Source organism: Chamaea fasciata, unplaced genomic scaffold (assembly GCF_029207755.1).
Source record: "Chamaea fasciata isolate MVZ Bird 193981 ecotype frontalis unplaced genomic scaffold, bChaFas1.0.hap1 SCAF_4, whole genome shotgun sequence".
NCBI lineage: Eukaryota > Metazoa > Chordata > Aves > Passeriformes > Sylviidae > Chamaea > Chamaea fasciata.
In genome coordinates this window covers 64222654-64238601 of record NW_027094089.1, presented here as the reverse complement: position 1 = coordinate 64238601, position 15948 = coordinate 64222654, and the positions used below count along the sequence as shown (strand labels likewise).

General features: G+C 42.3%; 1 protein-coding gene across 1 annotated transcript in view; it reads right to left on the bottom strand.

Annotated features, from left to right (window-relative positions):
* The window catches only part of EPB41L4A (erythrocyte membrane protein band 4.1 like 4A), a 139366-nt gene extending 124823 nt beyond the window's left edge, over window positions 1–14543 (bottom strand). Inside the window, exon 1 of the mRNA XM_066181823.1 lies at window positions 14461–14543. Coding sequence (XP_066037920.1) covers window positions 14461–14499 — 39 coding nt within the window. The 5' untranslated portion in view covers window positions 14500–14543. The remainder of the gene's footprint in view (window positions 1–14460) is intronic.
* Between the last annotated feature and the right edge of the window lie 1405 nt (window positions 14544–15948).

Below are 15948 nucleotides of genomic sequence, written 5' to 3'. Positions count from 1 at the left end.
TGTGAAGGATGTGTGGATGTTTGGGAGATGATCTTCTTGCAGAGAAGGGTTTTTCAAAGAATACTACCTAGTGGATAAACTGTCACTTTTCTTAATAAAGCACAACTGAGTAGATCTATGCTTAAACACAAAAAGATTATTGTCTCCAAACTACTACATTTTCTCCTATCCCATTAGAATAGCTCCAGATGTGCATCTTTGGGGTAAGACAATGAACAATGGTGAGCCAAAGCCTACATCTCAGGGAGCTGGTGCTATGCTTGTTCCAGGGCACCAGATATACTCTGATATTCTTGTAGAAAGCAGTTGCTCTGAATACACTTAGTGAAGGATAATTTTTCCCAAAGGGCCATGCTGGCTGGCCAATGACAGAACTCAGGTAACCAGTCTGCTGTCTTTTGTACCTCACATTGTTCAAGCAACAAAAACGACATTTGTTTTTAACCACTGCCTCTTCTTTTCCTCTCGGCCTCTTTCTGGATGCAAGTTTTGGAGATCTTCAATACTGTTCCACTGAGATTAATTAGACAGAGGTCTACAAATGCCATGGCAATAAATCCAGGGACACAATAAACCTAAGCAATGACCTAGGCAAGGCAAACACGGACTGAGAGGACTCCCCCCAGCCAGAATTCCAAGCCAGATCAGGGAGGCAACCAGTCAAGACCTCGTTAAGAGGGACATAGATGTCAATTAAGACAAACATTTTATATAGGAAGCATTTCCCACACATAGAAGAAAATTTTTACATCTAAAAGCCATCGGTAGGAAGTTCTGATGGAGAAAACAGCTGACTACTTTATGTTTAATAAGCTTACTACTGTGAACTTTAACTTTTATAAATTCAGGGCCATTTTGGTTTTTTTACAGGTATTAGATCTTCATTTATTCTCTCTTCTGATGTTTGGATATTACAGCCACATTCTCAATTGAGATCTTCAGCGCTAATCCTAAACACAGTTTCTAATTTAAACCTGTCATTCTCATGTAGCTAATCTCAATTTCTACTATTGTGAGATGTATACTTGTCCTGGGTTAAAGTATATTCTATCACCATCTTCATGAACTGTTGAAACCAGGTGAGGCAGTGCTCCCTGCCTCCTCCACTCTGGCTTATCTTCTGTTAATGGGCCCATCAGCACCTTTGCCACACGACTCACAGATAACTCCCTCCTGGACTATCTCCTGTTAATGGGCCCATCAGGCCTTATCACATGACTCACCATCCCATTGTGAGATGCTCCGCCCAGAGGGAGGAGCCAAGCATTCCAGCCTGGATATAAGCTGAGACTCTGAACACCAGAGGGGCGCTTACCCACTGGCTTCCCAGAGGACCCGAGCTACCAGAGCTTTCTACAGGATCACTGCTTCAGGAAGACCACCTCATCTGGACTGCTTCCATCACTACGCTCAGGTTGTATTCTGACTCTGTCAGTGGTCTTTTGTATTATTGCATCCATTTTATTTTACTTTCTTTCCTTTTTTCCTATTAAATTGTATCTCTGACTTGGAGCCTCTCATTTGTTTTGCTTTCAAACCACTACAATAGACTAAAATAGTATCAGCTGTAGTATGCAGCAATACTTCCAAGTTTTGGACAATCTGAAAATCCAGAGATTTTCTAATACAATTTGTGTGAAGAAATGCCCTTTCTGGATAAGCAGTGCTCTTAAGCTGAACCTTGAAAGCAGAAAATGCAGTTATTGTCTAGAGAACATCACTTATTGTGAGCTATAATGAGAGTGTGGTGATGGGATGTTGCAGGAAATTGGAAGAAATAAATATTTTTTTCAGTAACTACACTTATCTATGTTGATTTCAAAAGCAAAGAGATTTAAATAGCTCCCTGCAACTGATTAAGGAAATAACCAGGTTGTCATATATATCTTGTAAACTCAGATAATTAATATGAGAAGATACAGACTAAAGCATGTCACATGTCGCCTGCTGTGTCTTCCTTTCAAATTTCCTTCTGGTAACAGATGGTTGAGAAGGATTCCCTCAAGCTCCAACATGAGCCTCTGATTGTGAGTGATGCCAAACCTGCAGAGGGATTGCTCCAGTTCAAAGTCAGTCAGGACCACTAAACTGCCTAATTGATTTTGTGTTTATCACATCCCCTTCAATATGGGGTATGTTTCTTGCTGCAGAAGCCAGAAACTCACTCTGATAAGGCATATTTTCTGGAATTAATAAATCAGGATGAACAACATGACAATCTGGGAAGTCTTTCCCTTTTCTGGAAGTTTCTAAGCATGGTTACACCTGACTGACATGTTCCTGTGCGTATCTTTTTTTAGCCTTTGATTCTCTCCATAAGAGATATTTAAAAAAAAAAAAAGTAAATGTGACCTGCATGGGACATGTAGTCCCTTAATAAAGCAAAGAAATTACAGACCTCATCCTGCATTCAGAATAAAAATTATCAGCACCCAGTGTTTTTCAAAGAAATGGATGAGATAAATAAGAGGTTCAGCGTATTTTTGAAGTCTTGGTACTGCTGTCTTTCATATTCTCATAGTGTATGTCTGACACAAGCTTTAGCAGTACAACGATACCTACTGCTCATCAGTCTGTGTAACAGTCTAATTTACTGCCACCCCACTTCTAAGTTCAAATTACTTGGCCATGCTAACATTCAGCTGGCTGAAACCAAAAAGTAAAAACTCAATTTCCAGCATAGGGGAGGAGAGGGGAGTATACAAGAAAAGTGCAGGAGAAAGAGGAGAAGAAGAAAGAACATCTGTTTGTTGCTAGGATGAAAAGAACTGAAAAGTAGGTATACCATACAGAGGTGAAAGCTAGGATAATAAAAGCAGCTATGAGGCACATCAGAGAAGAGAGAAATAAAAGGAAAAGTGGAGGAAAAGAGCATATAAACTGAAAAAGAGAAAGAGCATGAAAGTATTACAAAAGTGCTCTAATCAGGAATTGCATCTGCAGGAGCTCAGCCTGATAAACAGGGATAGAAAGAGAGTATCAGATGAGGTCATGAAAATGTAAATAACTGATAGAATTGAAGTGCAAATGCTGCTTGCACAGGTCTTATCCTCAGATGTAATATTTTGCCTTGAAGGCAACAGGAACATGGTTTAAGCACCATGGGTGTTCCTCCCCTTCATCTGCTTCCACAGACCTCCTTTGCTCCTCAAAAACTCAAGCTGCGTTCATGGCCGGGCTTCCTACCTTGCTACACAGTAAAATACAACTTTTAAAGGTGAGCTTCTGGTATTTCCAGCAGGGAACTGGTAACCTGTCTCACTGTAACTCCTCCTAAGCACATGGATTAAACAGCAAGGCATGCTCTGTGTTGCTCATATAATATGGGGCTTGGGTTTTTCAGTGTTTGGAGGTTCTTTTCCCCCACACCTGAACATAAAAAAATGAAGCAATTGCTCAATGAAGCCAAGAACATTTCTATACCTTGAAAATAAAAACCAGATTTTGTCAGTCTTGGAGAACAATGTGTCCCACATTAGATGTTCATTGGTGATCCTGAATAAATCAAAGTATACACCCCTTTTTAACATACTAAATATTATGTACAAATTGATTAAACTTTGGATGTTGTTTTATTTTCTAGGACACAAAAGTAGGAATGTTACAGCTTACACAGAATGTAAAACACAGTATTATTCTAATATATGCATATTCTCAAATCCACCACATTACAGAATAGCACAGATTGCCAGGGACGGATACAGCAGTGCTACAAGGATATAAGAACTCTGTACACAGCATCTGAGTAGAAGATTAATGAGATTAAGCCATTTCTTCTCCATTAATATATCTACAGAAATGCTTTTTCTTGACAAACTTAGAGTGTTCAATATTCCTTATACCAAGTTCACTGACAATTTCCATCGTTGCTAGCACTGAATAAGCACGATGAATTTTTAATTTGCTTGTACATGTATTTTAGATCATGTTCATACTGTTTTGATAGGGTCTGCATTCCTAGAATTTTAATTCATTGCCAGAACAGCATACCTGAAATAATATTTTGCATGGTTGTGTATTTGTACCTTGAAGTCTATTAACCCAACTGATGGTTGTAGCTGAGTTCTGCACCATTCTTTGCATATTTATGGATGGGTGTTTGTACAGACTATAATGCTACTAAGTTTACCAGTGTCCTGGTTTAGGGCAAATCTGTGAGATAACCCCTGAATGGGGTCCCTCTGGAGAGCAGACCCAAATGGCCCCTCCCCTCAACCAGTCTGGGAAAAGAACTTCCCCAGAGAAAAGTGGAAAAAACTATTTATTTACCAAAGTGCCCACAAGCATAAAGAATCAATAGTATGAAACAATAAAACTTTTCATGGGTCTGAAGTGAGATGGTAAATTCAGAAAGTCCTTGCCGTGGGTAGCTCAGCTCTCTCAGTCTCGTATCAGTCCTTCCAGAGGTCCAGGCCCCGACAGGCCGCAGGTGTGAGCTCCTAAATGCTCCTCTGGGCTTTTCAATCCAGACCAGATTTAAATAGTCCCAAGAAAAAGTCCAAGAGAGCTTCTCTGCCTCAGCTAGCTAAAACTAAGAACAAAGCAGGTCTCCATGCCACTGCTTGTCTGTGCCTCAGACGAGCACATTCCAGGAGTGGGAATGCAGAAGAGTGAATACTGTTTTCATAACAAACTCCACGCATCTTCTTTCTCTCCCTTCGCTCACAAAACAAGTCTCACAGCAGTGATTCTCTCTCTCCAGGATCCTGCTTCACGAGTCTCTGCTTCACGAGTCTCTGCTTCACGAGTCTCTGCTTCACGAGTCTCTGCTTCACGAGTCTCTGCTTCACGAGTCTCTGCTTCACGAGTCTCTGCTTCACGAGTCTCTGCTTCACGAGTCTCTGCTTCACGAGTCTCTGCTTCACGAGTCTCTGCTTCATGCTCCTCAAGGTTGCTCCTCCATGATGATCCTGCCCTTACCAGCTAATCCCCTCTTTTATCTCACTCATCTTTATTGGCTATAGCTGTTACTCATCAGGGGCAAGGCCGTATTGGTTAATTAACACAGCTGTTACTTATCAGGAATTACTTAGTCTTAAAGATACAGAACTTAAGATACACCATAAACAGAACAGACAATTGGGAATACAAGCATCAAAAAGTCACGCCAGGACAACCAGTTAAAAATTAATGCTATATTTCTGTTTGCTGCTGTCTGTACCATCAAAAAAATAAGTAGAAGTCTTTTATTTATACTGCTCTCTCAACAGAGGTATAAAAAAACCAGAAGGCAATATTGACTCTATCACTAATCCTAGTGATCCAAGGCTTTTTGTAAAAGAGGTAAGGATTGGCAGAAGAGGCAGATAGCTGACTGAAACAATTTTGACCTTTTCAGAAAAACACTTGGGTCTTTTAATTTGATTGTTTTATCTACTACTTTGAAGTTTTCAAAGAAAGCATACTGTCTTGGTTTGGCAAGACAGGTATCTGCCAGGGAAAGCTGGAGTTTCCCTTGAATGGAGAATGTAAATCCCTGCCTTCCAAATTATTATAATTTTGCAATTAAAGGCTTTTTAGGCAAAGATTTGGGAATAGGAATGACAGTTCCTTACTAGAATTACTAAGAATACAAATGTAGTAGTACAAAAAACAAACAAACAAAAGAAACAGAAAATCCTAGAAACCCTGACAGAGTCAGAAATACAACCTGACACCATGTTGGTCAGTTCAAAGTGAATCCTCCTGGAGTGGCAGATGTAGTTCTGTTGGAGTAAAGATGGTCCTGTAGAAAAGGGTCCAGTAATGGCAAGATGGGTCCAGTCTTCCTTTGGGAATCCAGTGGAAAACCAGAATGCCTGCTGTTTCTACATCTCAGTTTTTATCTAGGTAGGAACGGTTTGGCGCCCTCCACTGGATGGAGCATCTCACAATGGGATGATGTATGTGTCATGTCATTGATGAGCCTTAATGGCCCATGAACAGAAGATATCTCCCTGGAGGGTGGACAGGTCACTGGGATGATGTAGTGTGTCATGTCACTGGTGAGCTTTAACAGCCCATTAACAGAAGATACCCCCTGGAGGGTGGACATGCTGTGGAAGAGATAACAAACAGTGTTCCACCTGGTTTTAACAGCTGGTCCATTAACAGAAGGCATCTGCTCCCTTCCCCCTGGAGTTGCAAGAGATAAAGAAAACAGCTCTCCAACTGGTTTCAACACATGGAAAAGAAAAACATTTTTTTTGGTTGCATAACCCAAGACACATACTCAGCTTGGAAACAACATAATGTTTCAGGACAAGGATTCCATTTTGGGAAATCATGTAAAAAATTCACCCACTTCTTGTTCCATCCTGTGTGATCCTTCTGCCCTTGGAGCTCTTGTGGTGTGCAACAACATGGCCTTGAGAGTGACCTGTGCTTTCTAAGGCTGGTGCACACTGCAAAGAGTAACTGATGATAAAGGCAAAGGGACAGGCCCTCCTATGATAATCCAAGAGCTGTTTATTCGGGAACAGGGTACAGATTCAGAGCGGTCCAGGGACGAGAACAGATTTGGACTGAGGGCACAGGGTCAAATACAGGACAAAACGGGTGGATTTGAGGGTCAAGGTCCAACAGGGATAAGGGAAAGTGCTGCAGAGGAGAGCTTAAGAAGTGGGAAAACCAATAGGACAACAGGGTTGGAGCAATGCAGCAAAACTGAGCCAATGGGGATTGAGTGTTGTGGTTTGTTCTGTTACCTCCCTGTTGCAATAGTTTTTCCCTGGCTAACTTGTCCCCACTGAATTGTCAGTCTTACCTTACCCTGCCCTTTGTTCTTGATTGTTCTGTGTCAATCCTATAAATGTACCTCCTACCCTCCCTGTCAATCCCTGATGTACTTACCCTTTCCCTAGAATGTTCCATGGTCTTCGACAGGTGATTGCTGGTGACAAGTTGTGCCCTCCCCTAGAGTCTTCCCATAGGCTCCTGTAATATCTACTGAACTCCTCCCCTACCTTTTCCTTATTGGTTAGGTACTTGTCCCCACCTGTGTAAGAGACAGTCCAAAGATCCCTCATCTGCCTCACAACCATCGTCAAGGACAGAGACTGAAACCCCTAAAGGACTCTAAAGCCCCAGTACAGGAGTTCTGGCCTGGCTGAGGTGGGACGTCTGCCAAGTGTTGCCTGTAGGTGTGTTCGATGGAAAAAGCTAGCATGCATTCCCATCAGAACATCAGAACCTGAGCAGAAACAATGGTCAAGTCACGGTGAATTGACTGTACTTGCTAATGGCTGTACCTGTTCTCGTTCTCTCAAAACTAACACACCATAACAATCTCCCCAGCTTTTGGCCAACTGCTTGTTGCTTTGGAAAGGACTGTAAAGACCCCTGAGTTAACCAAAGACTTTGTGATCACCCCATGGAAGAAGACGGATCTATTGGTCAGACCACAAGGATTTCGTCTCTCCTTTGGTAGCTATTACCCACCCTCTCTCTTTTCTCTCTATCCTTTATTTCCTTTCAAATCCTTCTATCACATTTGCTGTTGGCACTCAATAAAGGTGCATTTGTTTTGATCGATATTGAAATCCTCTCTGTATTGTTTCTGCACTCTGAGATCAGTTAACAAACCATCACAACCCCTGCTTGCATTAGCGGATCGTGACAACCTGTAAGACCACCCCTCCTTAAAAGCATGTGTTTGCCCCAGCTCGGGGTCTTCGGTCACTGTGTCTCCCTTTGTTCACCTCCCCTCCTGAGGAATAAAAGCCTTTTGAATTTACAACACTGAAGACCCTCCTCTCATCCTTTATGTCCACCTTGCACCTTAACAGCCTTCCATGTTAGAGCTGCTGCTCTAAGCCGCACTCCAGGTCATCCTGCTCCTGGAGAGTGTCCCCTGCTGTGTGCAGTGTCAGTGACTGAGTTGGACAGGGCTAAGGGGTTAGAAGGCACTGCATCAATTGAGGGAAGGAAGAACATTCTAGAAAGGGTACATAAACGGTAAACAGGGGCTGAACAGGGGTGATATCAACTTGACAAGCCAACAGAATAACAGAACCTACAAGACATCAGTATGTTACTGCAAAGGCCCATGAGAGAGAGGCTCTTCTCACCCTAACCTAGAGGGGTGTTTCTCTCTTTTTGCCTTGGCCCCTCCAGGGTTGAGACATAAACACCTTGGTGGCAGGCTCCTGGGCCTCGACATGGAACAACCAAGTTTAGAATGGTGTTGAGCAGAACTTGTACCAGGTACTAGTGCCCAGGTCTTGGCAGAATGTGCTGCAGGAATGGCCACTGGAGACTGAAGATGGGTCAGACCCACACATGGACCCACAGTGGACCCACTGTGGGACATAGCCAATCTCTCAGCCAAGATGGTGGTGACTCTGTAATAACACATTCAACAAAATGGAAAAACACTGCACAATAACTGTGAGAGAGGACTGAGAAAAATCTGAGGAACAGCCCTGCAGATCCCAAGGTCAGTGCAGAAGGGGGGGCAGGAGGTGCTCCAGTGCCAGGGCTGAGATTCCTCTCCTCACCTTGGAGGAGACCATGGTGTGGCAGCTGTGCGCCTGCAGCCCATGGAGGGCACAGGGGAGCAATCAGTACTGTATCCATAGATGTACCCATACAGATAATGCAGAAGGTCCCAGGAAGGAAACTGCAGCCCACAGAAACTCTGCACAGAAACAGTGCAGACCCAAAGGGCCTGTTGCCAGTGGAGCAGGTTTGGTGGCAGGATTGCGACCTTGTGGGGGACCCACACTGAAGCAATCTGTTTCTGAAGGAATGACCCCGTGGATGTCCTGGTTTAGGGCAAATTTGAGAGAAAACCTCTAAATGGGATCCCTCCAGAATAGCAAATTCAAGCGGCCCCTCTCCCATCCAGTTCAGGAAAAGATTTCCTTGGAGAAAAGTGGAAAAAACTATTTATTTAACAAGCAAAGTATCCACAATCATAAAAAATGAATAATATGAAACAATAAAATCTCTCGCTGTTCAAAGAGATAGCAAAGCTCAGAAAGTCCTTGTCATGGAATGTAGCTTGGCTCACTCAGTCTCTTACCAGTCCCTCTGGCACCAGAAAATGCTGTCTGGGGCCCCAGTGGGCCACAGGCATGAGATTCGGGTGTTTTTCTGGGATTTTCAGTCCAGAACAAGTTTAAACAGTTCCAAGAAAAAATTAAAAAAAACAGTCCAGGGAACTTCTCTGCCTCAGCTAGCTAAGATCAACTAAAAGCAAAGGAGATCTCTGTCCCACTTTCTGTCTGTGCTGCAGACAACACAGTCCAGGAGCAGAATGTGGAGGAGTGAGTGCAGTTTCTGAAAACAAACTCAGCGCTTCTCTTTCTTCCTGCTTCACTCTTGGAACCAGTCTTAAAGGTACGGATCACAATATCTAACATAAACAGAACTGATAATTGGGGATACAAGCATCATAAAGTCACCCTAGGACAGTGGAAAGGGAACAGCTGGAGCAGTAGTGAAGATCTGCATCCTGCAGCAAGGACCCATACCGAAGAAGTTCATGAAGGTATGTATTCCACAGTAGGGACATGCCAGAGCAGCGGAAAAATGAGGAGGAAGGAGAAGCAAGAAAGGACTGCTATGGACTGATCCCAGGCCCTATTCCTCATATCCCTGAACTGCTGGAGACAGAAGGAAGAAGCAGTGTTGAACTGAAGGAGAGCAGATGAGCCTGGGAAGAAGTTGGACAGGGCTTTCAGGTTTTGTCTTTGTTTCTCATCATACTACTCTATTTTTAATTGGCAAATGATTAAATCAATATGCTCCAAGTTAAGTCTGTTTGCCCGTGATACTAATTGCTAAAAGATGTCCCTGTTCTTGCCTCAACCTATTGGACTTTCATCATGTTTTCTGCCCCTGTCCAATTGAGGAGGGTGAGTGAAAAAGAATGGGTGGACACCTGGCACTCAGTCAAGATTGACCCACCAGAGAACTGATGACAATTCACCTGATATCTACAAATATCTTATGATGGTGGTATAAGAAGATAAGCTTGGAAAGGGTCCAAAGATGTTTCTAGGTCAAACTGCAGCTTAATCAGCTGTGAGGCCAGACAAAGTTTCCTCAGGACATTTTTCAGCCCTGCTTTTAAAGCCTCAGATGTTGGAAACAACATAGCTTTAGACTCTCACACAGGTAAATGAAAGTCATCAGAGCAGAATATTGTTTGCATCTATATGAATATGCACAAGACAGCCAACAAATCAGAGACCACATTAGTCTGAAAGAGATTTTGAACATACCAGCGTTGTCCAACCACTGAGCATTCTTTAACACAGAACTTCATGAGCTTCTTTAACACACGGTATTCCTGATGCCCTTTACACAGGATTCATAGAAGATTTATAATCTGACTGTAATCATGGAGAAAACTCATTAACACTCTGACATTTATTTGGCCTTATACAAGAGCATGACATTTCAGTTCATGGAGGAAATCTGAGTAACTGAACAGTTGCTGGGTTTTGAGATTATTCAAACAGAACAAGCCAATATCTGCATTTGTGGGATCATCCTGTATGTTTCTTCACAGGCAGAAACATATCTGCTTAAAGAATCCTGAAAAGTTATTCAATTATAATGAGATTACTAACCTTGTCAAGAAGTTGATTGCTGCTTTGTTGGCATGTTCAGCTTACTGGGAACAACACTTAGAAAAGCTCCTCCATGTAAGCTAATACCAGGAGGGACCCTGGTATTTCTAGGATTTCCCTCTTGGTTTCATTTGCTCAAAACAGCTTGCGTTAATGAAGACTCACTTTGGGTTTGCTCTTAATCAAAAGGGACTGCATTGGCACTACTCTCTGGAGGAGAGATAGTCAGAAGACACAATCATTGAAGGCAACTTAGTGCCAGAATGCGTCCTGTGAAGCATGGCTGTAAATAAGCCAATATCCACTCAAACAAGGCCAGGCCTACTGAATTTAGGGCTTAAATTGCTGGCCAGAGAAGATGGTGATTCTTTATCTGGGGAATAATCTCATCTCTTGACAATAATTGGAGTGAATACAAGGGCTACAGCAACTCATGAGTCATCCCTAAGAAGTCTCATAGTACTGAATAGAAAGAGAGATCGCTGAAGTCATTGACAATTCAAGAAATATCTTCAGCTGCACAGGGAACAAGGCCAGAGCTCCTCACTGATTCTGAAAGAACTGGTTCTTAAAATATAACAATGTGTAACTTATACTGAGGAAACAAAATCCTATTTTTAGAAGTATGTATTAGGATATGTAGTTGTATCATCTCACAATAAACTTTCATTTCAGGTCACTATCCATAAGGACTATTTATGTATGAAATTGGCAAAAGTGACTATATGTAAACTGAAAATAGTGATCATTCTCTTCATTTTAAAAAAGTCTATGTTTATTCACCAACTGCTCCTAATTTGAATAAAATATTAAACAATCCAGAATTTAAATCATGTATTTTCTAGGTAACATCTGCAGTTTGAAATTTATCTAAAGTGACCAGACCTTTTGGTGTCAAGGTTTTGTAAATCAAGTTCTTAAATACTGCCTATTTCAGTAGCTGAAGACATTCTAAAGGGTCCTGGAATTACTCCACCATTTCTACTGATTTGGCACTGCTCAATACAAAGTTTAATTTAATTAAAAGTATCTGGCTTTCAGAAATCAGGAAGTGAATGCTGCATTGATTGAAGAGTTGAGACGTGATGCTCTGATTCTTTTTTACAGTTTTCTTTCTTGGGTTTACTTCCTACATATTACAGGTGATTTACCAGTATTTACACTGGATGATGCCAATGTATTTCTTTTTAGTGTACTAGATAAATTCTGAAATAATGTATCTTGTTGTTTTTTCTGATTTGTACAATATGCTTCTATTTTTTTCAGCTTCCCTTACATTTGTCTTTTTCTTGGTTTGCTTAGGATATTCTTATTCCACTAAGTAATATAAATTTTACTGCTTTTAAACCCACCTCTTTTGATCTTATTCATAGGCTATTCTTTCTCTACCTTGTGACATGTTAAGAGAAAGCTTTTTCCATACATTTTCTTAGTGCAATCAATCCACATTCCAAAATATACCTACTTTATAATCATCATTGACACTTACTTGTAGGTATGTAATGTTTCTTAATCTACTGCTAATGTAGTATGCTAAGAGTAGATGGTGTCCTAAACATAACTGTCTTTCAAACATCTGTTTCCTTATTTTGCCCGGTTGATAATTTACTAACTTAACCAGCTGTTTGAATGAAAAGTGTGAAGTCGTTTTCACACTGATAAATTGGATGCCCAGTTATTTTTTGTCTGGAATTAGATGTAATTTCTTCATACAGTATGCACTGCAGAATGTTGCTACTTCATACTTTTGTGAATTGTAAAATAAAATAGGGGAAGTCTTATACTTTTTTGTTATTTTTAGGTAAGAAGAAACCTGCAACATAATACCTAAAGACAGAACTACAACACATAAAGTGCCTCTTATACCAGTCATATTTTTCATGTGAATTTGAAGATTTCATCACAAGGCAAAAAAAGTACAAGAGACTCCCAAATCTCTTTTCTACTCTTGTTAAATCAATAAATGGCTATACATCCTCTGTTCTATCCTTACCGCACTTTGTTTTCCATAGTTACTGAGATGTCATATTAATTTTGTTCTTTGACATTTGCTGAAAAAATAAAAGATTGTATTTTAATAGGATTTGTTTGGACACAAATGTGCATAAATGTATTGAGAAATAATTAAGAATACATGACAGTATTTGAAGTAAGTTAATACCTCTTATTATAAAAGTATGTATAAACACGTATTTTTTAAATTATGCAGGATAGATAAACAATTCATCATTCAAGTAAGCTTGAGTTCTTTTAACTGCTTTAATACCTATTTTTCAAACCTGTATAAACCACAGTCTCTTTTAATTTACATATCTCTTCCACTCTCTCTGTGCTGTAAGTATATAAATATATAACTATATGTACTAATTCCTGTTTGTCTTGTTGTATTTCACAGAGACCTATTTTTTAAAATATTTATACTTATACTAACTCCAAACCCATTTCTTCAGCTGTACTGTTGTTTCTCCTGCCAAAATACGGGAAAGGTGAGTTTGCTGACTGACATTGGTGTTAAATCCATACTGTCATAACTTATTATGCACAGGCTGTATTTATCCAAAAAAGACTGAAAATTGTTGCTGGAACTGTGCTGTCTCTAATTGTTTATACCAACATTTCACATAGTTCTACTTTTCTCAGTCGTGTCAAACAAAACAGTGCAAAAAGCAACAGAGCCCTCTTTGCTTCTTAAACTCTCATGTGATAGAACATATCAGCTTATGCCCTGACAGGTCAAAAATTGGAGACAAAGAAGTAATTGAAGAGGGTAAGAAACACCAATGTGTTCCAATAGCTTGTGCAAGCTATGCGCTTTTCTGTTGCCTCTATGCTTCATTATTCTTCCCAAATACTGTCAATTTTTCTATCTCGAGACTTTTTATAAGCTCTTCCTTCCCCTCCTCTCTCAAATATAACCACAGGTATACCAAGAGGGGCTCTGTTCTCTGCCTTATGTGTGAAGTTGAAACTGAACAAGTGTTACGTATCTCTCCAAGTGGCGCTCTCAGTTTTGTAAAAGATGCCTTCCTTCCTTTCTGGGCCCTTGCTAGTGCAGGACAGCCAGCAGCTCCTGCAGGAGAGGCAGGAGGGCAGGAAGTGTGTGAGGAGCTGCCCTGGAGCTCTGCCCTGGCCTGGGCTCCCTGTCTCCTGCTGCCAAGGGACTGGGAGCAGAAGGCTAAGCCACGGCTGAAAAGCCCAGTGGTCCTTCGCCGGGGGACGCACGTGGGGACACTGGCTGGGCAGCAGCCAGACGCAGGGATGAGCAACCCCTGTGTGAGCTGCTTTACCTGCATGGGCCGCGGCAACGTGCCGTCGTCCGCGCAGACGGCTGCCAGGGCTGCCTGAAGAGTGCCCTGCTGTAGCTGCAACCCTCCTTCCCCGGGCCCCTGGCAGCCCCAGCTGGGCCATGCCACAGAGCAAAGGGCCAGGGCAGCCACCTCCTCCTCATCCTGCCGCTGCTGCCACTGGTCCCTCCCGCTGCAAAGGAAAAGGGAACAAAAGAGACCGCCAGGAGACCAGTGGAGACCACCAGACCAGTGCTGTCGCAACCAGCCCTGCCTGCCTTAGGCGCCGTGCACAGCCGTGCGACACATCACGCAGGCAGCGGGCAGCCGCAAGTATGGCTGCTGCTCGGAGGCACCTGAGAGCTGGCGTGGTGCTGCAACAAGCTGCCCCGCCCCTGACCCTGCCTTTCTCCAAGCTGTGGGTAGAAGTGCAAGTCTTGCCTCAGGGTGCTGTAATAAATTGCTTGCCAGTCACTATTGAACGGGATTAACTGGTTTAATAAACATCCAATCACTAAAATCCGGGCAGCTAGGAGAGGGGAGCAGCCCTTCTCCTCCTCACTGAGGCAGAGACACACCCTGTATGGCAATCTGCAGCCCAGAGGACCCAAGCTCACCTCAGTACGTCCTTTTATTCTACCATCTATCCTTTCCATTGATTCCTCCCTTCGAGGTCACTGTCCTTTGGCCAGCGTTGCCCACTTCCAGGCTCTGGTTTGGCTTGTGTCCAGGGTCCGCCTCCTGCCTCAGAGGGCATCGTGTGATTTGTTGTTACCATGGCCTGGGCTCAGGAGATGTTTGGCCACCAGAGCTGTCCATCTGGAGGAGTCCCAATGGTCCTCCTTTCCCTTTCTTCCTCCCCTTTCTGCTCTGCAGCGCCACCTATCAGATGTCCATATACTTTGCTTTTCCCTTTCCCTAGACTGTAGAACTGAAACGAGAAAACTCTAACCCAGACCGTACAACTGAAACCGCAGAGATAAATTCAGTTATAACAATTTCCCCCCTTTAATCATTTGATCGGGCCATGCTCACATCAAAATGTTCTAGTCATTGCTGGGTATTAGTCTAAGTTGGCTCATACTGGACTCTTACAGCTTTCATAAAGTTTTTTTCATTTCTGATACTTCTTGTCTGATTTCTTCTGACTTTTAGGAGTCACAGGGGGTGGGTCTCTCTTTCTCATTAGGAGGATTTGTTCCATCTTTTCCACCAACATCTTTACTAGGAATTGCTGCACCACTGAGGTGTTCTCTAAGGCTGCTTTTACTGTGGAGGTTACCAATCGTATTACATATGGAATGACACAAGGGAGAAAAATTAGTCCACATGAAGCAAATGTCCCAATTATTAAAGCCTTTTTCCACCATTCCCCTTGGAACCACTCTTCCAGCCAGGTACTTTTGAACAGAGGGGTCCATTTTTGAGGGGGTACGTGTGCTAATTTCTGAATCTCTTTAGTGATGTTTTTAATGTTTTCCTCCTTGTCATCAATCTCCAAACAACACTTAGATGTATTAAATTCCCCACATATTCCCCCTTCCTCAGCTAATAGGTAGTCAAGAGCCAATCGATTATGGTATAAGGCAGTACGCATTTGATCTTACTGGGTAGTTAACAGGTCAGTTGCTATGGTAGTACAATTGGTGGTCAGGGCAAACAGAGCTTGTAAGCGGAATATTCTCTTTAACATATAAATTTGGGTTAGATATCCCCAGGAACCATCCTGTGCCCAAGTCGCAGAACCATAGGTTTCTAGTATCCTTTCTGAAGTCCAGATTTCCTCCCTCCACTGTTGAGTTCCGCCTATTATATCTCTCCTTTTTCTTGTGATATATAGGAGGGCTCCTAAAATCTTTCCTGCTTCCCAGGGGAGCAGAAAGAAGGAGGGGTGGATTACCCCTAAGGTACAACTCCCCTTCCAGGTTGGAGGCAATGGGGCGTATGCCTTTTCCCCACATAACAAATATAGTCCATTTGGGGCAACCCAAAACTCCTCTTTGGTATTTTCTAGTTGGTCCCAAAATTAGGCCACCTGCAGGATGGCCTTAAAGGGGTTCTGTTCTCGGGTGATACATTCATATAACTTTCTTACTTTAATATAT